This window comes from Dipteris shenzhenensis, chromosome 30 (genome assembly GCF_047967505.1).
Source record: "Dipteris shenzhenensis isolate YYH24624 ecotype China chromosome 30, Dip_SZ_1.0, whole genome shotgun sequence".
Lineage (NCBI taxonomy): Eukaryota > Viridiplantae > Streptophyta > Polypodiopsida > Gleicheniales > Dipteridaceae > Dipteris > Dipteris shenzhenensis.
Genome location: NC_141625.1, coordinates 45,867,742 through 45,890,848, shown reverse-complemented (window position 1 = coordinate 45,890,848; position 23,107 = coordinate 45,867,742). Strand labels below are relative to the sequence as shown.

General features: G+C 43.6%; 1 protein-coding gene across 1 annotated transcript in view; it reads left to right on the top strand.

The window, feature by feature from the left end:
• Positions 1-483: 483 nt before the first annotated feature.
• The window catches only part of LOC147882214 (uncharacterized), a 74,553-nt gene continuing 51,929 nt past the window's right edge, over positions 484-23,107 (top strand). Inside the window, exons 1-2 of the mRNA XM_087401826.1 lie at positions 484-1,050; positions 1,489-1,671. Of these exons, the coding sequence (XP_087257952.1) occupies positions 729-1,050; positions 1,489-1,671 (505 nt within the window). The 5' untranslated portion in view covers positions 484-728. The remainder of the gene's footprint in view (positions 1,051-1,488; positions 1,672-23,107) is intronic.

The window sequence follows — 23,107 nt, the reverse complement described above, 5'->3', positions numbered from 1 at the left end:
GCTCATGCATTCTTCTGAGCAAATTTTATAACAGTACACGAGTCTTATAAGTACGCACAAGGCAGAGTGGAAATTACCGAGGCACATATATCTAAGAATAGCCACAAATATATAATTCTGAACATATACACACCCCCTTCAATTGGAATAAAGGTATTCTTAGAGCTCCTTGAACAAATATTCCTCAAACTACAACATGAAGCCACTCACAAAATACTGGTTTTAGATTTTAACATTACTTGCCTCATCCTCGGGGTCCCCACCTTCATCCTCTCTTTGTTTGCTGCTTGTTGCTTTCTCTGGACGGGTTCTTCCTTCTTCCGGTGTTGGGCTAAATCATCCAAGGAACGTTCCTCCAAAGTTTTCAAATTTATGAGATTGCACATGGTGGTTAGATGAAATGGAGATGGTTTAAGAAAGATGAAGCTAATATATATTACATGAGAGAGCTGCTACTAGGTAGAGAGATGAAGCGTGCGTGCATTGAATAGCATGGCAGGCAGGTGATGTGGTTCTGCCAACTTTTGGGTGGGATGTTTAAAGAGCAATAACGGTACCTTTCTTTCAAAGAACGAGCTCACAGCTTCACAAGCAAGCAAGCAACCAAGCAAGCAAGCATTCTGGAATCTGCAGGAGCAGTATTCGAGCAGAATAATACACACACACACACAGAGCCACCTCCAAGCTCTTTACCAGTACAAATAATTTGCTCACAATTGAATGCCACCATGGGCCTGCCCAAGCCTCTAGGTCCTTATGCAGTTGCATTTGCAGATTTTGAGCTCAGACGCACTGAGGGCGTTCATGGAGGTCTCGCCACCGCTGCTCCCGCAACTCAGCAAAACAGCCCTGATTTCGTTATGCTCGCCGACGCCCAGGGCGCCCCCCTTATGCGTATCTTTTACCCCACTTCCCAGACCTTGAATTGCCCCCGCAGCTGGTCCAGCTCTCCCCAATGGATGCCAAACATTATGTATACCTGGGGTTATCTTTCTAAGCTTATTCCTCCATCGTCATTCTTGAACCGCATTGCTATATGGGTTCTGGCAGGTGAATCGTCTCCTTAGCTTTATCTGCTTGCCTTCTCACCCATATGTTCGATTGTTGCTTTCCGATGGGCCGCGTGCTCCACAACAAGTCTCATTTCTTATTCTTAAAACCATATAATTATGAGCCTGCGTACTATTCTCTACCACCCCAACATTGCCGCTGAGAGCGCTGGTCTCACGTCGAAGCGTATTGTAAAGAGCTTTGTAGAACAGTGTTGTATCTGCATTTTCAACAGAGCTAAACGCTTCTGCATAATTAACCACTTCTGAAATCTAGCAGTGGCTGACTTGATTTTTTCAAATGTGAGTGGCACGGAGCGTAAATTTGTTGTTATAATAAGATTACAGGCCTGTTATGTCCCCAGGATGGAGTTGGCAATCAAACCTTCGTTCGATGCTTTTAGATTACGCGTCATGATGTTGTTTTTTTGCTTTGCAGGTATTGTCCACTCATGTATGTGGCCAGAAGCGGTAATACATGCATCCGTCGGAAGCCTTATTCTGCCATCGCATGATAATTGTGAGGAGGGACGTCTCCCAGTGGTCATAGTTTCTCATGGCTTATGGGCTTGTAGAACTGCATACAGTGCTCTGTGCTGTGATCTTGCCTCTCATGGCTATAGTAAGTTTGATACCATGGTTGATGCTTTCTGAATCATAACGATTGAAATCAAAGTTATCAATCTATTGTCAAAGGAGGCTCTTGCCTTTATGGTTGGTATCATAGAAGGGTGAATTAGGCGAAACTGGCAGCTGTTTTTTGGGTTACAGCAGAGATTTCCGAATGTCAGATGATTTCTTTTTGCATGGTCGCCAACATTTATCCTTGATACTGTTTCCCCTGCTATGGTTGCTGATTATGTCCTGTCTGTGAATCCAATGACTCGGGGGGCGATAAAGTCAAGAAGACTTTTGCTTAATTAATGTGTCTTGTCTGTGAGCTATATCCAATTACTCAGGGGGCCGGCCCATGGTAAAGTCAAGAGTCGTAATGATAATGTACAGAATATATGGATTTGGAAGATGCAGGAGTTCAAGCCTTATGATGAAACCTTAAATATTAGAGGCTGTCTTTTGTAGGTTGCAGGGGCCAATGGATAAGGCAGCCAATGATAAAGTCCACACGGCTTTTGATTAAGTAATTGTCAGAATTATGTCCTGTCTGAGCTATATCCAATTACTTGGGGGCCAATGGGAAAGTCAAGAAGACTTTTTATTAAATAATTGTAATGATAGCGTAGAAAATACAGGGATGTGGAAGACACAGGACGTCAAGCTTCATGATGGGACCTTAAATGTTGGAGGCTACCTTTTGTAGGTCCAACATTACCCTTGATACTGTTTTGCGCTGCTATGGTTGCTGAATATGTCCTGTGTGTGAGCTGTGTCCAATTTCTTGGGGGGATGATTGCTAAAGGCAAGAGGAATTTTCCTCATAGGAAAAAGATAGGCAACAAGATTCTCGCTAGAATTGCTTTGTATAATCATTATGATACTGTAGAGCATAGGGACTTTGGAAGATAGACGAGGTGGGCCTCATGATGGGTCCCTAAATATTAGAGTCGATCTTTGTAGGCTGAATCTTCTTGTATAGTTATAATATACCTCTAGAAACCCAGTATAGCTGCTTATGCTTGGGCACCGATGATCACATAAGGATTGCTTGGCTTGCTAGGTATGTCCACCGTTAGCTTTTCAAAAAAAATTGTTAGCTCATTTTTTTCCTCTTTCGTTTTCTCTTTTATTTCAATGTAGAAGTTTGGACTTTAGAACAACAAAATCTGAATTTGTATGATTGGATATGTTCTAGTCTTACAAAGGGGTGTGTGTGTGTGTGTGTGTGTATAATGACCTTTTCATTGCTTCTCCCTTCTTTTATGGGGCTGCAAATTGTAATATAAATAGAACTGGATTTCAACCCCCCCCCCCCCCAAAAAAAAAAAAAAGGGTGTGTGTGTGTGGACTTTAGAACAACAAAAATCTGAATTTGTACACTTGGATATATTATAGTCTTACAAAGGTGTGTGTGTGTGTGTGTGTGTTGAGATATGAGTAGTAGCTGTCCCACTTTGGGACAGCTATGAATGTAAATGCTTTCTTAATGCAAAATTTTTTTTACAAAAAAAAGAGTGTGTGTGTGTGTGCTCGCGTCGCGCGTCCCATTGGTACTCCAAGAGTCTAGATGCTCCCATTTTCTTTCTTCTAAAGGGATATACACTGTGGATGATGTGTTGGATGATGCTGGTATAGTGATCTCTTTTCTTGAAGCGACCCGAAAGTATGCATTGGGACTGCATCATAGACCTTTATGGCATATATTATCTCTCATGCTTCATGATTTCAGCCGGTCCCTTGGCTTGAGATCTCTGACCGTCTCAATGATTGGGTGCTTCAATCAGATGATACTGTGCGCCTTGCGTTGCCGTTGGCAAATATCAAGGTTGCATCTGTGTATAAGGTATTGTAACTTTCTCCCTGGGTTGCTCCACATGCCAATCGTATTTGGTCCATGGCACGTTCCACTTGCTGGTGGAGGAAAAGATTGCAGCATATTTAAAGCTTCTGCTACGGCAAAAGGTTATCTTTTGGCGGTTTTCGCTTGGGGTGGTTCACGTTGGACAGCTTCTAGCTCATTGTCATATTGCTCCTGCCACTTGCCGACGTTGGTGCTTCAATCAGATGATATTGTGCGCCTTGCGTTGCCATTGGCAAATATCAAGGTTGCATCTGTGTATAAGGTATTGTTACCTTCTCCTTGGGTTGCTCCACATGCCAATCGTATTTGGTGTTAGAATTATAGATATAATTCAGCAGTGACCAATGTAATTTAATAAGCTAGTTAGGGGCACTTTTCCCTCTTTAAGAGGTTTTTTCCCCTAACCGCAGTTAGTTCACTAACTATGGTTAGTGACTACTAAGGTTTTGTCACTAGGACAAAACCTTATCTCACACTCTTTCAGTTGTACTCTCACACTCTTCTATTGCAACTAAGCTCTCAGCTCCCTCTCTTGCTCTCTCTCTCCCCAATTCTCACATTTGGCATCAGAGCAGGGTCAAGAGCTCTGTGCTCCCTGCTCCCTTCAGCTCCTGCTCTCTGCCTCCAGCTCTAGCCCAACATCTCCCTGCTCCAATCGCTCGCTGTCTGTACTGATCTTCCGTACCTGCGCTGTCTGTACTGATCGTGATTGTCCGTACCTATTGATTCTGTACAGTCTTGCCGCACCTGCTCGAACCTACAGTTCGTCGTCCGTACGTGCGCTTCCTTATCGTTTTGTACATTCGCCGTACAACTTCTGTACTGCACGCCGTACAACAGTCGCTGTCCGTACTGTGGTGCCCGTACGTACCTGCGCTGATGCCCGTACCAGCACACATGCAATCTTGTTGCCGTATAGTTGCCCTGTAGGGAACTCCCGTATAACGTACAGCTCATGCAACTAGTCCGTACAGTTCGCCGTACGGTCCTGCTTCCGTGCAGTTCGCCATATGTATCTGCGCCGTAGACCTGTACTTCGTCGTACATCCCGGATCTGCTTGTCCGTACATCAGTACCTGCTCATCCGCACGTGTGGTAGATCTGTACCTGCTCATCCGTACTCTGTCGTACAATCATCGTACCAGTAGATCTGGTGGTATTTGTGCAGACATTAGCAGTCTTTTGTAGTCATTTGGGTATTTTTGGGTTCATAGTTGCTTGTGAAGCAGACATTGCAGGCAGATTCACAGGTTTAGTCCAAAAATTTCGGGCTTTCTGCTGAAATTGCAAAATTTGGGGCTTCCTGTGCTTTTGCCCCTTTCTGGTTGCAATTTCAAGATCAAAATTTGGGCCTTTCAGTTTTGCAGTACAATTTCTTGTAGAAATTTGGGGATTTTGTGATTACATTGTACTTTTGCAGTGAAATTCGGGGCTTTTGCTGACAGAGCGCAATTCTTGCAACATTTGGGGCTTTTGATCAATTTGCCCCCTTTTGGTTGCAATTTCAGGCCTATTTTGGGCCCAGCTTTTGTGTTGGGAGAGCAATTTTGGAGATTTCAGTTCATACTGCCTTTCTTGAAGTGTTTTGCAGCACTTTTGGCAGATTCTGGAGAGTTTTTGATGCTTGGACAGATTTCTGACAGTGCAAGTGCAGAAATCTGAGTTGCATTTACAGCCAGTGCTTGGCTGTGTTTTTTGGGGAGTTGTGCATTTCATTCCCAGTAAGGGAATTCAGCTTTGTATATGCTAAAATCTCTTTCTCAGATATGGCCCAACAAAATCAGAATGATTTTCAGTTCGGTTCTTTTACAGGAAGACAAGTTGGATGGTACCAACTACTCCCTCTGGAGTTTTATGGTACGCAATATTCTGATTTCTCGCAATTTATGGGATTATGTGAATGGGGGTGAGATCCGACCAGCAGGTATAGCACCTAATACCCCTCCCTAGCAAGGAGGTGGAAGATGTCGTGCACAGGGTGCAGCTGCAGGACAAGTTGTTGGTGCAGCTATAGCCACTACTCCAGAGCAGAAGAGATGGGATTCACAGGATGCCTTAGCTTTGTCATGCATCTCTCTTTCAGTGAAAAGATTTATCATTCCGCATATCCGGTCGTGTAAGACCTCGAAGGCAGCGTGGGATATCTTAGAAAGCATGTATGCAGCCCGGAATGATGCAAGGGTATCTTTCTTGAAAAGAGAGTTAAGTAATACACATATGGAAGAGGGTGACTCTATATCAGTCCACCTCACAAAGCTACAGGATCTCAGAGAGCAATTATTGAACATTGATGAGATTATTCTTGATTCAGAGATGATTACCACCACTCTGAATTCTCTTCTTGAGTCTTATCTCAGCTTTCATACCTCGCTGAACTTATCATTGAGGGGGGTTGCAAATCCTCTCACTTTTCATGAGTTGATAGGACTTCTGCTTTAGGAAGAGCAAACCAGGAAAAACTTGGCTTCACGTGCAGGTGAACAGGCTATGCTCTCAAAGTTCAAGTAAAAAACAAAGGCGCAGGCAAAGACATCAGTAAATCAGCCTTCCAGTGGGTCAGGACAGCCTTCACAAAAGGCTAAGAATGATGCAAGTAAGCCCAAGAAGAAGGGTTTTTGTCATTACTGCAAAAAGCCAGGTCATCACATTGCAGAATGCAGGAAAAGGCTTGCAAAAGAGAAGAAAAACAGATCCGGTATGGCTGTTTCAGATTCAGCTCCTCATGCATTTGACAGTGGGGATGCTGCAGCCAACTTTGTTGGACTGGATTATGCCTTTTTATCTTGCATTTTAGATTCTAGGCTGGCTGCTCCAGATGCTCGGGATAGTACAGCCACTTGTAATGATGATACATATGCCTTTTTGACTTGCAGTTATGACCCTTCTACGGATGCATTAGCTTTCAGTGTCAATGAAACACTGAATACTTGGTATTTTGACAGTGGTGCCTCCAAACATATCACTTCTAGAAAGTGTCTCTTTACTTCCTTGCATCCACCTCCCGTTGGTAAGAAAGTCACTTGTGCCAACAACTCGTCATATTCGGTACGTGGTACAGGAGAAGTTGAGCTTACTGCCATTGATGGCTTAGTTTTCAGACTTTCAGATGTCTTGTATGTGCCTGGTATCACCAAGAATTTCCTTTCAGTGTCCACTCTTAACAGGGCTGGATTTCAGGTTATCTTTGAGGATGACAAATGTGCTGTCCGAGACAGGGAAAATGATTATGCTTTGAGATTATCTGGTACTCTGCTGCGTGGGCTTTTTCAGCTTGATCTTTTTGAGAAAAGAGCAGCCCATGCTCTTGCAGTTTCTATTCCTACTGCTGCCATGCAGAATGCAAAGTTATGGCATGCCAGGTATGGCCACATCCATTACAACAGCTTGATGACACTTCAGAAGCACTCTATGGTTGATGCATTGCCACCTCTTGAGATACCTCCTCCACGTGCTTGTGAAGGGTGCATTTTAGGCAAGATGCATAGATTTCCCTTAAAAAAGAATGGTTCAGTTAAAGCTGTCCGAAAATTACAGCTTATACACAGTGATGTCTGTGGTCCCATGAGGACTCCATCATTGGGTGGTCATCTCTGCTTTGTCACTTTTATTGATGATTACTCCAATTTCACTTGGGTCTTTGGGCTGAAGCGCAAATCAGAAGTGTTCATGGTGTTCAAACACTTTTCAGCCATGGTTGAAAATGAAACTGGACTCGAGATACAGACATTGCGCACAGATAGAGGTGGGGAATACTTGTCTGCAGATTTTGATGCTTTTCTGAAAGGCAAGGGTATTGTGCATCAGCTCACAATGAGGCTGACCCCTCAGCAAAATGGCAAAGCTGAGAGGAAAAATAGAACTCTTATGGAGATGGACAAATGTATGCTGAAAAGCAAACACATGCCTCACAAATTCTGGTTTGAAGGTCTAATGTGTGCCAACTACATCTTAAATCGGGCTCCCACTAAGGCTTTGAAAACAAAAACTCCCTATGAAGTCTGGAATGGGAGAAAGCCTTCAGTGGATCATTTCCGTGTCTTTGGATGCCTTGCATATGCTCATGTGCCAGTTGAATTTCGGCATAAGTTGTGAGGTAAGGCAATTAAGTGCATATTTGTTGGGTACAGTGCATAAAGCAAGGGGTACCATCTCTACAATCTTGCTACACGCAAGATCATTGTCAGTAGAGATGTGATATTTGCAGAAAATTCAGCTCACACTCAGGCTGAATTTCATATGCCTTCTTATTTAGAGGATGTTTTTGAGGGGTTGCTACCCATTGCCTTGGGTTCCCCTGCTGATATTTCTGATGCAAATCAGAATTTACAGCCACCTCCCGATGCTCCAGTTCAGCCACATGATGTCTTGCCACCTCCACAGGCAGTGGAACAGGTGGTTCAGCAAGAAATTGCAGACATACATGCAGCAAAAACAGTCCCAAACTGGCTGTTACAGACTCTCAGGGAGAGCAAAATTGATGCTCCATTACCTGGCAGGACTCGCAGTGCAGTATGGCACATGGAAGGTGCTAATTCAGTGGAATCAGCATATGCAGGTACTCTTCTCGATGAGGAGCAGCCTGCAACATTCAAAGAAGCAAAGGACAACGTGCATTGGATGAATGCCATGCACGATGAGTTGCAGTCCATTAAGAAAAATCAGACTTGGGATGTCGTAGACTTGCCACCAGGTAAACATGCCATTGGTACACGCTGGCTGTTACAGACTCTCAGGGAGAGCAAAATTGATGCTCCATTACCTGGCAGGACTCGCAGTGCAGTATGGCACATGGAAGGTGCTAATTCAGTGGAATCAGCATATGCAGGTACTCTTCTCGATGAGGAGCAGCCTGCAACATTCGAAGAAGCAAAGGACAACGTGCATTGGATGAATGCCATGCACGATGAGTTGCAGTCCATTAAGAAAAATCAAACTTGGGATGTCGTAGACTTGCCACCAGGTAAACATGCCATTGGTACACGCTGGGTTTTCAAGGTGAAACGGAAGCCAGATGGCTCCATTGACAGATACAAGGCAAGGCTGGTTGCCAAAGGCTATGCTCAAAAAAAGGGCATAGATTATAAGGAGACTTTTGCTCCTACATCCTGGATGACCACCATCCGATCTGTTATTGCAATGGCTGCACATTTTGAGTGGAATGTTCATCAGTTGGACATTAAAACAGCCTTCCTAAATGGAGACTTGTTGGAAGAGGTTTATGTCAAACAACCTCCAGGCTTTGAAATTACAGCAAATGCACTTCATGTATGCAAGCTAAATAAAGCTTTGTACGGGCTGAAACAGGCCCCTCGTGCATGGTATGCCAAGATTCATGCCTTTTTGACCAGCAAGGGGCTGCATAATAGTCTTACTGAGAGCACCCTCTACATCAAGAAGGATGGGGGGGAAATTTTAGTCATCATTCTTTATGTCGATGACTTACTGCTCACAGCTTCCAATGAAGATAATATTGCAGATTTCAAAGCTGATTTGCAGACCACCTTTGACATGTCAGATTTGGGGCTGCTTCACTTTTATTTGGGGATCCAGTTCTCTCAAGAGAGACGTGGCATTGTTATGTCTCAGTCCAAGTATGTGCAGAAACTCTTGGACAGATTTAACATGCATGATTGTAAGCCCATAGCCACTCCCATGGAGCCGGGGCTGAAACTCACAATGCATGATGCAGGAGAATCAATTGATGCCACATCTTACAGTCAGGCTGTTGGATGCCTCATTTATCTCTGCAACACTAGATCTGATATTCAGTTTGCATGATCTCAGGTGAGCAGGTATATGCACAGCCCAAAAACTATGCATTGGCAGGCAGTTAAGCGCATCTTCCGTTATTTGCAGGGCACGAAGTCTTTTGGCTTGTTATTTCCTAGGGGGGTGACTTGCAGATGCATGCCTACAGTGATTGAGATTGGGCTGGTGATTATGACACTGGGCAATCCACTAGTGGCAATTGTTTCTTTTTGGGTAAAGCTTGCATTTCTTGGCTGAGCAAGAAACAATCTATAGTGGCTACCTCATCATGTGAAGCTGAGTATAGGGCAGCTTTCACAGCAACAGTTGAATGTGTCTGGCTGCGACGTCTATTTGCTGATCTTCATCTGTCATTGGAGGGTCCTTCTCCAATTCTCACTGATAGTCAGAGTGCCATTGCAGTAGCAAAGAATCCAGTGTTTCATGCTCGCACGAAGCACATTGAGGCTCACTATCACTACGTCAAAGAGAAGTTGCATGCATGAGAGATCAGTATGATCTTTGTGTCCACACATGACAATGTTGCACATATTTTTACCAAAGCACTACCACGTGAAGTTTGAGGCATTTCGCAGTGCCCTGAACTTATATCCGTTTGGTGATTAATCATCCTTGTACATGACATTGGTACTGCAGGGGGGTGTTAGAATTATAGATATAAGGGGGGTGTTAGAATTATAGATATAATTCAGCAGTGACCAATGTAATTTAATAAGCTAGTTAGGGGCACTTTTTCCTCTTTAAGAGGTTTTTCCCCCTAACCGCAGTTAGTCCACTAACTATGGTTAGTGACTACTAAGGTTTTGTCACTAGGATAAAACCTTATCTCTCACTCTTTCAGTTGTACTCTCACACTCTTCTATTGCAACTAAGCTCTCAAGCTTTCAGCTCTCAGCTCCCTCTCTTGCTCTCTCTCTCCCCAATTCTCACATTTGGCCCATGGCACGCTCCACTTGCTGGTGGAGGAAAAGGTTGCAGCATATTTAAAGCTTCCGCTACGGCAAAAGGTTATCTTCTGGCAGTTTTCGCTTCACGTTGGACAGCTTCTAGCTCATTGTCATATTGCTCCTACCACTTGCCGATGTTGTTAGTCTTTGCGGGAGTCTGTGCCTCATCTGTTCTGGCATCGCCCTGTATCTAGGGATTTCTTACTTCTCTTGCAGCTAAGGCTTCAGGCTCGTTTTTGGAGTGCTTGCTTCGGCAAAGCTTTTTTGGTTGTTTGGCTTTCATCCTTAGAGATAGGGATATGATTTGTTCTTTTACCGGGTTTGCTACTGGGCACTCTCGACCCTATGGAAGGATCACAATTATTGGGTCTTTGGTGACCCCCCCATTGTTATATATCACTACTTCCGCGCTTCTCTCTGGCAATCATTTTATGATTGTCTTCAGGGCGGGAACTTGACTATCTTGCCTTCTTGTCATATAATGAGATCTTTTAATGTTTGTAACTAGCTGTCCCTTTTTTATTTGGGATTGCTTTTTTTAATAATGACAAATGGATTTCACCCAAAAAAAAAAAGTGTGTGTGTATCTTTTTATGCTGGTCTGAGTGCACGTCAGATAGATTCCTCTGTCTACTTGTCTTATATTGAAGTCTTCTGATGTTTGTAATGACATGTTCCCACTTTGGGAACTGCTTCTTGTAATATAAACAAATATGGATTTCACAGAAAAAAAAAAGTGTGTTTGTGTAAAAAATATTAGAGTATATCTTTGTAGGCCGAATCTTCTTGTAAAGCTATCAATATATCCTTACGTGGTGTGAAATTCTATATTGTTGGAGGAATTTCAGATGTTGTAAGAGTAAACCATCTAGAAAGAGGGTGCTCGTGTGTTGAAGTTTGTCTAGTAGACTTGACTGTCTATCGGCCTTCCTGCAAGTCAATCATTCCTTTGAATCTTAAGAATATTTTCCATGAGACTCATTAGGAGAAATATTTACCGTTTTGGCTAGGTTGTCAGATTGTGGGGTGCTATGTCACTCTTTAGACATGTTTTCACACTTCTTACTAGTGCAAATCTCTGTTAAAGTTGTGTGTAGTAAATCAATTTGGCTATGTCTAAGACTTTTCTTTTGGGACTTTTCAACTCTACTGCACCTAGAAAAAGGCTACTATGTTTACCAAAAGGCTGCATTGGTCCAGCATAGGAAGGGTAACATTTGCAATGATATTTTAATCATGCTTTAAGCATGGTATCTATATACTGAAGGACTTTTTGAGGCAAAGGAAACCATTAGGCAAACAGAATTCACTGCTTATAGGCGCCGCATGTCGCTTTTTGTTCCATCAACTAGTTCAAAACGTTTGAGCAGTCTTTTACATGGATGCTTTGGATCACAAGCTTGATGATTGCCAATGTCATGGGGATGTGAATTTGGTAACCGTGACTACCTTTGGCTTGGGGGACTAGCCTAAGGGAAGTGATACTTCCGAGAAGTCCCTAGGACTGCATCCTATGCCTAGGTGAAATCACTAGGCCCAAGTGCTAGGCCAAGGCAAGGTCAAGAGGGGTCTAATTGTTGGGCCCAAGGGAAACCAATGTGTCATTGGTAAGGTGGGTTAGAGTTTTTAAGTGTGTCATTGGTTGTAGGGGGTTAGGACTTTAATGAAGGTGGGGGCAAATGTGCCACGTGGCACAATCCCTTTAACTCCTCCCTACACCCAATGTTTGGGTCATTCCTTCATTGTACGGCGCTTGTGCTTCTCTCTCTCTCGGCATATATCCCAAGGTGCCTTCTAGCTGCTGTACGGGTGCATTTATGACTGTACGGATGCATTAATTACAGTATGAATCCGTTCTAGGTGCTGTGCGGTTCATTAAATGCAGTATAGACCTGCTTAAGCTGTTGTACGGATAGTTTCACACTTTCCAAGGTCGCTTTTGTTGTGGTACCGCCTCATTTATGGCTGTACGGATCAAGTTTGCTGTTGTATGGGTCACTCCTTTGCTGTACAGGCTGATTGGCATGTGCTCTGAGGTCCTCTAGCTGGTGGATTAGCCCTCTTTCTCTGGTTTCTGGCCTCTGCATGCCTGGGGGCCTGGACAGAGGATAGGTGCAGGGATAGAGCTTGCCCCTCTTCCATGGATGGCGGCATGTACGGATCAGGTTTGCTGTTGTATGGGTCACTCCTTTGCTGTACAGGTTGATTGGCACGTGCTCCGAGGTCCTCTGGCTGGTGGATTAGCCCTCGGTTCTCTGGTTTCTGGCCTCTGCACGCTTGGGGGCCTGGACAGAGGATAGGTGCAGGGATAGAGCTTGCTCCTCTTCTATGGACAGCGGTATGGATATTCTGACTTCCTTTTGGATTTCATTTGTCACTTTTGAAGTTGTTATTGCCTTTGTTTGCTTTGAGGCTCTCACTAGGCAATACAGGCTGTAACCAGACACCCAGCCACAGAGGGTGTGCCTGGAAAGGTCCTAGAGGGACATTGTATTGTAGTTCTTATGCCTCGAGGCTGTTTGAGCATTTGTTGAGGCTGGTGTTGTTGTATTGCCACTTTCAGTGTGGCACACTCACTGTGGAATGCCTTAGCTTTGCTTTCAATTTCTTAAAAGTTTCAAAGACATCAAATTTTCTTTGAATGCAATAAACCCAAGTTTTCTAGTTTCATCATCTATATAAGTAACATAATAGTGAGAACTACCAAGAGAAGAAATATTACTCTCTTTTGTTTTCCATAAACACAATTCTCACAAAACTCCAAATCAACGTACTTGAAACCTGGAAACAACTTTCTTGACTGAAGAATCTACATCCCCTTCTCACTCCTATGTCCAAGCCTATGATGACACAACGTTGTATCTGCTCCTGTAGAAGCTAAAGTAATAGATAAGTAAGCATTACCGATACATAAATACAATGTAGTTGCCTTCTATTACCAGTGACCCTTTAGTGACCTGCCAAAAAATTCATGCAAATGTGATTGTGCAGCCTTCATCATCCAATTGTCCTACAGAAATTACGTTTCTTCTTAGATAAAAAACATGCCTTTGCCTCCTTCAACCACCATTGGTTTCCATTTTGCAATTTATCAGCACCTTACCCCTTTCCAACAACCTTTAATGCTTCATCATCACCTAAATGGACTATTCCAAATTCACCCACCCTAAACATAGTCTTCTTATGTGGTGTAGCATGAAATGAAGCCCCTGAGTCCACTACCCATGCATCAGTGATAGTATCCAATGAAATAATTAAGGAATCTTGCAACAAAGAACCTGCTACATTTGCTTCCTACGTAGTCTCTTATTGTCCATCTCCTTGCTTTTTCTTTCGCAACCAACAATCTTTCTTCAAGTATCTTGTCTTCTCATGATACCAACACTCCAGGTTTCCTTTGTATTTAGATTTTCTTCTTCTTGACTTGTTGTGATGTCTTGGGGTCTTTCCTCTCTCCCTTTGTCTTACCCTATTCTCAAGAGTCAAAGCATTACCCTGATGCCAAGTATTGGCTTGGGAAGTGGACTGCTAGTGTAGCAGAGTGCAAGGTAAGCCTTTGATGTAATTGCACAAGTGCCATTGCTTGAAGAATTAAATAAATACCGAAAGGGGCACCAAAGCATTTGGGGCCAATCTGCGTCTCTTGTATTTGGTTTTTGAGTAAGGGCAGTCTAGCCTCACCACAGTGTGTTTTTGTCTTTCAGTGGAATATAACTAATGGTAATGGAAGTGGCTGGAAATGTTGCAATGTGGCTGTGAATGAAGTGTATGCTAAGTCAGTTAAGGTTTACTGCCCTTTAGATTTCTGAAGGCTGGTTTTAGTGGTTTTGTTGCCGAGACAACTACCATCTTCCCACAGAGGTGAGCCCTGGTAGTGCTAGGCAAAGGAAGTCTTTCCTGCACTTTTATTACAGCCACACAATTCAACCACCATGGTTGACTCAGCGAGTGATCGGGAAGTGTCCTTCAAATCCTACGACTCATAATATAGAGACTTGGAAGACTTAGAATGGGAGGAACAGTGGGAGGCATGGTAGAATGAAGCATAGCACGTGCAGTTTAATGAAGTGTCCTTCGAATCCTACAACTCAGAATATATAGACTTGGAAGACTTAGAACGTGAGGAACAGTGGGAGGCATGGTAGAATGAAGCATAGCACTTTTATTACGGCCACACAATTCAACCACCATGGTTGACTCAGCCAGTGATCGGGAAGTGTCCTTCGAATCCTATGACTCAGAATATAGAGACTTAGAACGGGAGGAACAGTGGGAGGCATGATAGAATGAAGCATAGCACGTGCAGTTTAATGCAGGACAGCATGTTCCCTTTGAGCATGCCACTGTGGACCACCATGAGGAGGCCGATGAGACGGAAGAACTTGATGTAGAAGTCCTCTTCAAGGTGCAATTGGCAAGTGCAGTGGGCACTTTGACACAATTGACCCAAAATCTTGTGAAATTTGAATGCCCCTCCCAAGAGAAAAAAGACAGCCAATAAGAAGCAGAGGAAGCAAAGGCCTATGCACAATGATACATCTTCAAGTGGACAACCACCCGTGACTCCACCTATTATGCCTTCAGTTGCTCCTGGCATGGGGAATGCTCCACAGGGCAACAATTTTCAGTCGGTGAATTATGGACAGAAACCCTTCCCTCCTTTGGTGATGGACCTAGGATCGAGGAATGCAAAATTTTCAGCAACAAATGGCGGGGGGTATGCAGGCTGGAAATCCCAATATGATGTATGCCAACAGAGGGATGCAGTCCGGAATGCAAAGGGGCATGCTTGGAATGATAAGTGGTTCATTGCAAATTCTTCAGGTGTAGGGAATGGGACCTGGAATGGTTAACATCACAATGGAAATTGGTAGTAATGCATAGAGTATGGGCTAGATGATTCCACCTCCCTATTTGCAGCCACCTGTGTATGAAACTATTGCACCCAAGGGCAAATTGAAAGACTAGAAAGAGGGTGGGCTGCTGTAAAGTTTGAGACATTCAATGGGACACAGGACACACTGAAAGCCTTGCCCATTGTGCAACAATTTGGTGCTGCTTATGCTGGTGGGAACTTGACGGAGACATCAAAGGTCAGGAAGGCAGCCACATTTTTCAAGGGCAATGCACTTCATTGGTGGACTAATTTGCTCTTGCAAGGTAGAGCCCCTGCCACTTGGGTTGAGTTCAAGCAAGTCTTTTCATCTGCTTGGCTCACCACCACTTTTGAGGTGGACATTATGACAGGCTTGCACAAGCTAGACGCAGCCAATTGTAAGAACTTGCAAGAGTACAATAAGAAGTTTTGGGAAGCTTTGCTACCCGTGAGTTCTTACAAGTGTGTGGATTTGTTCGAACAGATTGAGAAGTATTGTTGTGGGTTGCCAAAGGAGATTCCCGATACCAGAATTGATGATATCTTGGATAGTTTAGAGGGGTCTGCAATGTTCAGCCGCATAGATTTGAAGAGCAGGTACCACCAGATCAAGATACGACCCGAAGATGTGCATAAGACAGCTTTCAGGACCACATTTGGCTTGTATGAATTTCTTGTGATGCCATTTGGGTTGACAAATGCACCTACCACTTTCAATAGAATGATGGACAGAATCTTCAGAGAGCACCGAGCTTTTATGGGTACCTTCTTTCATGATATCGTAGTGTTCTCTAAGAGTGAGGTTGAGCATAAGGAGCATCTGGCAATTGTCTTTGCAGAGCTTAGGAAGCATAAGTTGTTGATTAATGCTAAAAAGAGTGAATTTTTCATGCATGAGATCCACTTTCTCTGGACATTTATTATCCAAAGATGGAGTCGGGATGGATTTTGTGAAAGTGGAAGCCATAAGGAATTGGCTATCATTGAAGAAAATCCATAAAGTACATATATTTCTCGGTTTATGCTCATACTACAGGTGGTTTATCCGCTACTTTATTGATATAGCACCACCCCTTCATGCCCTACAGAAGAAAGGAGTGTCTGAGGGGTACTAAGGAAATTGCAGCCTTTGAAGAGTTGAAGGAAAAGCTATGCTTTGATCCTGTCATTATCTTACCAAATCTACGCAAGCCCTTTGCTGTCCAATGTGATGCTTGTGGGAACAACATAGGAGGAGTGCTTATGCAGGACGGTAGAGTGGTTGCATATGAGAGCAGGGTGCTCATTGATGTTGAAATGAATTTCAGGATCTATGAGAAAGAGATGGCGGCTGTCATACATGCTGTTTCTACCTGGAAACATTACCTTTTAGGTGCTGATTTGTATGTGCAGACAGATCATCAATCCTTGAGGTACTTTCTCACTTAGAGAAAGCTGTCAGAAAAACACATGCAGTGGGCAAACTTCCTTTCAATGTTTCATTTTCAGATTGTGCATGTTTTTGGCAAGAAGAATGTTGTTGTAGATGCACTTTTTAGGAAGTCAAGTCTTGATGCAGTTCAAAGAAACTGCAAGTTTCAGCTATCACCATTGCATACGACATGCGTCACTTGTGAGAAGGTAACGTATGACATGCAGAATCCGGCTGGATTGCTATAGCCATTGCCTATTCCGGATAGACCCTGGCAAAGCATTGCCATGGACTTTATTTTTGATCTGCCTCGTACACCATCAGGTCATGATGGTATTTGGACCATAATTTGCAGATTCAGCAAGCAGGCCCAATTTATTCCAGTGCGAAGCCATAGTCAAAGGAGTGGAGCACTAGCCAGCTTTGAGGAAAGATGTTGAGGCATATGTGAAGACATGCGTCACTTGTCAGAAGGTAAAGTATGACATGGAGAAGCCGACTGGATTGCTACAGCCATTGCCTATTCTGGATAGACCATGACAAAGCATTTTGCCATGGATTTTATTTTTGATCAGCCTCGTACACCATCAGGTCATGATGGTATTTGGACCATAATTAAGCCCGCTTTATTCCAGTGCAGAAGAAAATTACAGCAGATCAGGTGGCGAGATTATTCATGTCTAATATTTTCAAACACCACAGGATGCCTCAATCCATTGTCAGTGATCGAGACCCCCGTGTATGACCAGCCTTTTCTAGAGAGGTCTCTTCAAGAACATGGGCACTACGCTGAATTTTTCATCCTCTTTCCACCTATAGTCAGATGGATAGTTAGAAGAGGCAAATTCTACTGCCTTGTCTCTTTTAAAAGGCTATGTTTTAGACCAACAGTCAAAATGGGAGCAATTTTTGCCTCTGGTTGAGTTTGCCTACAACCATACAATGCACTCTTCCACAGGGAAAGTATATATGGGCATCAGATCGCCACCGACGTGAGTTGGCCTTGAAAGAAGGTAATTGGGTGCTGCTGCATTTTCAGAAAGCAAGACTTAAGCATATGAAAGGCAAGGATAAAGTCTACACCAAACTGGAAATGCGATACTATGGACCCTTTCAAGTCTTGTAGAAGATAAAGGATGTAGCTTACAGGATGAAGCTGCCACAGCATTGGACAATTCACAACACGTTTCATGTGAGTTTGTTGAAACCTTTCCAAGGAGATGTGCGTGAAGAGATGCTTGATGAGAAACAGCTTGAAGTGGAGGAAATTGATGAGATCTTGGTTCCAGAACAGATCCTGGCACACTGTGAAAGGAAAGTCAGAGGTAGAGTTTCCAGAAGGTATTCAGCAATGGATGCCAAGTGGATGGAGGAAAGTGAACATGCAGATTCACCCAGGGTATTGCAGCTCTACCTGGAACCATTTCAGCTTGAGCCGACTGCGGTTGAGGCTCTTTTAGGCTCAGCAGAGCAACGGTCTAGAGCATTGCCTGATGCTCAAGAGGGGGGTAGCACCTCCACTCCTTTAGGATAAATAGACTCACGTATCTAGAGGTCGCTTGGTGACACTGCTGGTCTCAACCGAGGTACTGATTGCTGACAATATTTTTGCCACGGGACTTCAATGATGAGTGTACTAGTCACTCCACACATGTGATGCATTGATGTATGGATGAAATCACGCGCTCTCTTAGACCTTATCATCATTGCTGGTTGTATCTTACAGATCATGTATTATCCGATATGGGCTATTCATGCCTCTTTCATTGTTATTTATTTGTTGTAAAGGTTAGCAGCAAACTGGGTAGGTTGCTTTTTCAAGAGGAGGGCATGTCACGGGGACATGTATTTGGTAACCGTGACTACCTATGATGAGTGTACTAGTCACTCTACATAGGTGATGCATTGATTTATGGATTGTATCACACGCTCTCCTAGACCATATCATCATTGCTGGTTGTATTTTACAGATCATGTATTATCTGGTATGGGCTATTCATGCCTCTTTCATTGTTATTTATTTGTTGTAAAGGCTAGTAGCAAACTGGGTAGTTTGTTGTTTCTAGAGGAGGGTATGTCATGAGGACGTGAATTAGGTAATCGTGACTATCTTTGGCTTGGGAAACTAGCCTCGGGGAAGTGATACTTCCACGAAGTCCCTAGGAATGCATCCAATGCCTAGGTGAAATCACTAGGCCCAAGTGCTAGGCCAGGGGTTAGGACTTTAATGAAGGGGGGTCAAATGTGCCACGTGGCACAATCAATCCCATGCCTCCTTCTCTCCAACTCCCCTTGCACCCAATGTTTGGGTCATTCCTTCATTGTGGGATTTTTCCACGCTTCTCTTTCTTGGCATGTATCCCAAGGTGCCTTCTAGCTGCTGTACGGGTGCATTTTTTACTATACGTACGCATTAATTGCAGTATGGATCTGTTCTAGCTACTGTATGGTTCATTAAATGCAGACCTGCTTAAGCTGCTGTACGGACAGTTTCACACTTTCCAAGGCCACTTATTCTGCAGTATGGCCTCATTTATGGCTGTATGGATCAGATTCGCTGTTGTATGGGTCACCCTTTTACTGTATGGGCTATTGGCATGCGCTCTGAGGTCTTCTGGCTCGCGGATTAGCTCTCTTTTCCGGTTTTTGGCCTCTGCATGTGTGAGCCTTGCTCTTCTTTCGGTTCTCAGCTCCTAGAATCTTTCTCTCTCCTATTCTCTCAGTTTTTCCTTGATTGGAAGCCTTTTCTGCACCCATGGGGGCCTGGACAGAGGATAGGTGCAGGGATAGAGCTTGCTCCTCTTCCATGGACAGCAGGTATGGATATTGTGACTTCCTTTTGGATTTCATTTGCCAATTTTGAAGTTGTTATTGCTTCTGCTTGCTTTGAGGCTCTCTCTAGGCCATACAAGCTGTAACCAGACACCCAACCACAGAGGGTATGCCTGGAAAGGTGCTAGAGGGAAACTGTATTGTAGTTCTTATGCCTTGAGGCTGTTTGAGCATTTGTTGGGGCTGGTGTTGTTGCATTGTCACTTTCAGTGGGGCACAGTGAGTGTGGAATGCCTTAGCTTTCTAGTGACACATGAGAATTGGATGCATTTTGCTGCCAAGTATTGGCTTGGGTAGTGAACTGCTAGTGTAGTGGAGTGCAAGAGTGAGCTGTTCATGTAATTGCACAATTGCCGTTGCTTGAAGAATTAAATAAATAGCGAAAGGGGCGCCAAAGCATTTCAGGCCAATCTGCGTCTCTTGCATTTGGTTTCTGAGCAGGGGCACTCTAGCTTCATCATAAGTGCGTCTAAGGTTTGTCTTTCAGTGGAATTTAACTAATGGAAGTGGCTATAAATGTTGCAATGTGGCTGTGAATGAAGTGTATGCTAAGTCAGTTAAGGTTTACTGCCCTTTAGATTTCTGAAGGCCAGTTTCAGCCAATACATCCTGTTTACCAGATTATGGACTATGAAAATTTCAGCGAGGTTGATATCTCAGCCAACAATAGGTCTTGTGACGGTGACCTTATGTGGCACTGTTACAGCTTCATAGTCAATGATGAAGTGCCCGCACAAACAATCTACTGTACATCCTTTCTTCTCTTATAACTTTCATGGGGTCACACTGGCTCACTATAGTACTCTAGCTATACGCAATGTTCAAATATTCTGCTACTGAGGCTCTCTACCATAGTCCTCCATGTCTTTATATTAAGCATAAGATCTTTCCAGAATTGCCTTACTGTTAATCTGATGTTTTTGTTAAGATCGAAGTATACATTGAAAAGGTCGAATGTGCTACAATCAAGCTTCGCTTACATGACTGTTCCCCGAGTCTTACAAGCTGAAAGACCCTCAAAAGATTAGACATGATATCCAAGACCTTATGGACTGTAGAAGAGCTTTGCTGAAGGAGAACTTGGGTTCAATCCTATGTGGGCTGAGGGAGGTTGATAAAATGATCAGATTCAGAAGCTACTTGGTGTAAATAATGATTTGCAAGCTGTTGATAGGACTTTGAAACTAATGCAATGTCAGATATGGGCTGGTTGCACTACTATTTGGGCATCTCGTTTGCTAATGTTGAGTGGGGCATAATGATGAGTCAATCTAAATATATTACAACTCTTGGAGCGCTTCCAATTCGAGGATTGTAAGCTGGTTTCTACTCCATTGGAACTTGGCTTCCTTTTCTCCTTCGAAATAGGAGTGCCCCACTACCTCATTTACTTATGTCATACTCAGCCTGATTTGCAGTATGCCGTTTCCCAGTTAAGAAGGTACATGCACATGCTCAACACACAGCATTGGCAAACAGTGAAGCGGATCATCCGTTAGTTGAAGACCATGCAACGTTTGGGACTGTTCTATGGTCATGAGTCTTCACTAGTTTTGCATGCTTTCATGGATGGTAATTGGGCAGGTTGTTACAACACAAGTGTCTCAGAGTGGCTACTGTTTCATGCTTGGATGCATTTCATGGTTTAGCAAGAAGCAGCCTAGAGTAGCTACTTCCAGTTGTGAAGCTGAGTACAGGGCAGCCTTCACAGCAACAGAAGAGTGTGTCTGGCTATGCAAGTTGCTTGCAAATCTTGACATTATGCAGCCATCTTCTACCATCATTGACACGAACAGCCAGAGTGCTTTAGTTGTTGCGCGTAATACAATGTTTTATGCGCATACGAAGCGCATACACTACCACTACGCTCGAGAGCGACTATCAGTTAGAGATTTTTAATTGTCTTACGTTCCCACGGAGGAGAACTTAGTAGATCTCTTCATGAAGGCTCTATCATGACCCAAGTTTGAGGCTTTTTGTCATGCCTTACTCTTGGCACCATTTATTAGGTGATGTTGATCTACTTGTACTATGATAGGTTCCTATATCCATCTTGGACGGACACGTGCAACCTAGGATCGGGATTTAGGGAAGAGAGAGGTATCGGCAAAGGAGATTCAAAGACCGCTTTGGTGTAAAAAGACAGTGGAAGACTCCGACAATACCGTATCCGGGAGACAAGTTTTGAGTGGATACAAAGATCGAGGTGACTGGATGATACTAAACTAGGTCTCACGGCTCAAGTCAAGTTGAGCACCAAGGTCCTTTGAAGCGGCAGAGGACAACTAGGATATGGCAAATTGCAATGGAAACCGAGATGGAATCCATTGAGAGGAATTATGGGAGATCGGGTAAGCAACATTGAGATTCATCGGTGACAATGGCCATGAATCGGGCCATGAAATCATTTGCAAGCTGTTCACTTTGATGGTTGTGAGCTGCTTCCTATGAACTCACATGTGGGAGCAATGTCCTTCCTCATATTGGTGGACGACTTCAGTTGGAGGACATCAAGCAACATTGAGATTCATCCATGACAATGGCCATGAATCGGGCCATGAAATCATTTGCAGGCTGTTCACTTTGATGGTTGTGAGCCGCTTCCTATGAAGTCACATGCGGGAGCAGTGTCCTTCCTCATATTGGTGGACGACTTCAGTTGGAGGACATTATATATACTCTGGCCAAGAATTCTCTGGCCTTTAACAAATTCACATGGATCGAATTTGACAGTTATTGCAGGGAGCTCTGGATCAAGATGCAATGGCCTAGACATCCCAACAAAACGGGGTGGCAGAACAAAGGAATCGAGTGATTGTTGAGATGGGGCTGAGCATGCTGAAAGGGAACAAACTTCAACATTCGTTCTTGGCAGAGGCAATCAATGCAGCAGTTCATGTTTTGAACTGAACTGCAATGAAGACACTTGAAGCAAAGACACCTCTAGAGGCATACATAGGATGTCAAGTGATACAAGGAACAAGCTGTATTGAAGTAACTGGAAATACATCTTCATCAGCTGCAGTAATAGAATCCATGGCCTACAGGTTGTATGATCTGGTGACATGGCAGCTGTGATTAGCTGGGATATGGTCCTCCAAGAGACTGACTCCCAGGATAGCACAGTATCGTTGCTTTAATTTTGAAAGTAATCCATGTTTGATTATCCAATTGTCTGGCTTTACTGAGGCTTGGAAAGAGTGTCTCTCCATGGCCATTGTTGCTGAATGGAGTCATAAGAACTGCATTCATGGTATTTGTTTTGGAGTGGTGAGGTAGGATGATAGGTACAAAACTCAAAGAGTGGATAGCTAACAGGGTTGATAAGTTTCTAACTTGTACGTCTCGGGTGCTAATCGTGATATGCAAGAAGTTCTGCGTATTGTCAATGGCAGAGTGGATCACAGTTTGAATAATTGCAGTCAAGGCCCAGATAACAAAGAGTATCTGGTGTCATCCAATTCCAGAATTGGTTCAGTAGCTCGACTGGTTAACAACATACTGCATCCAGGGTGGCTTGGGATCGGGCATGTGCAAAATGGGAGTATTCATGATAGGCAAGGAGTTTCACTGGCACGAGGTGAAAACTGCACTGTTTGCTTGTTTCAGAGGATCCGTTTGGTTATGTTGGTGGATTCATCTAGATATATATGATTGGCAAGGATTTCATTGAGCTATTTTGGTTCATTACACAAAATGAAAAGGAAAAGATATGTTAGACAATTATTCTCTTGAGACCATAAAGAT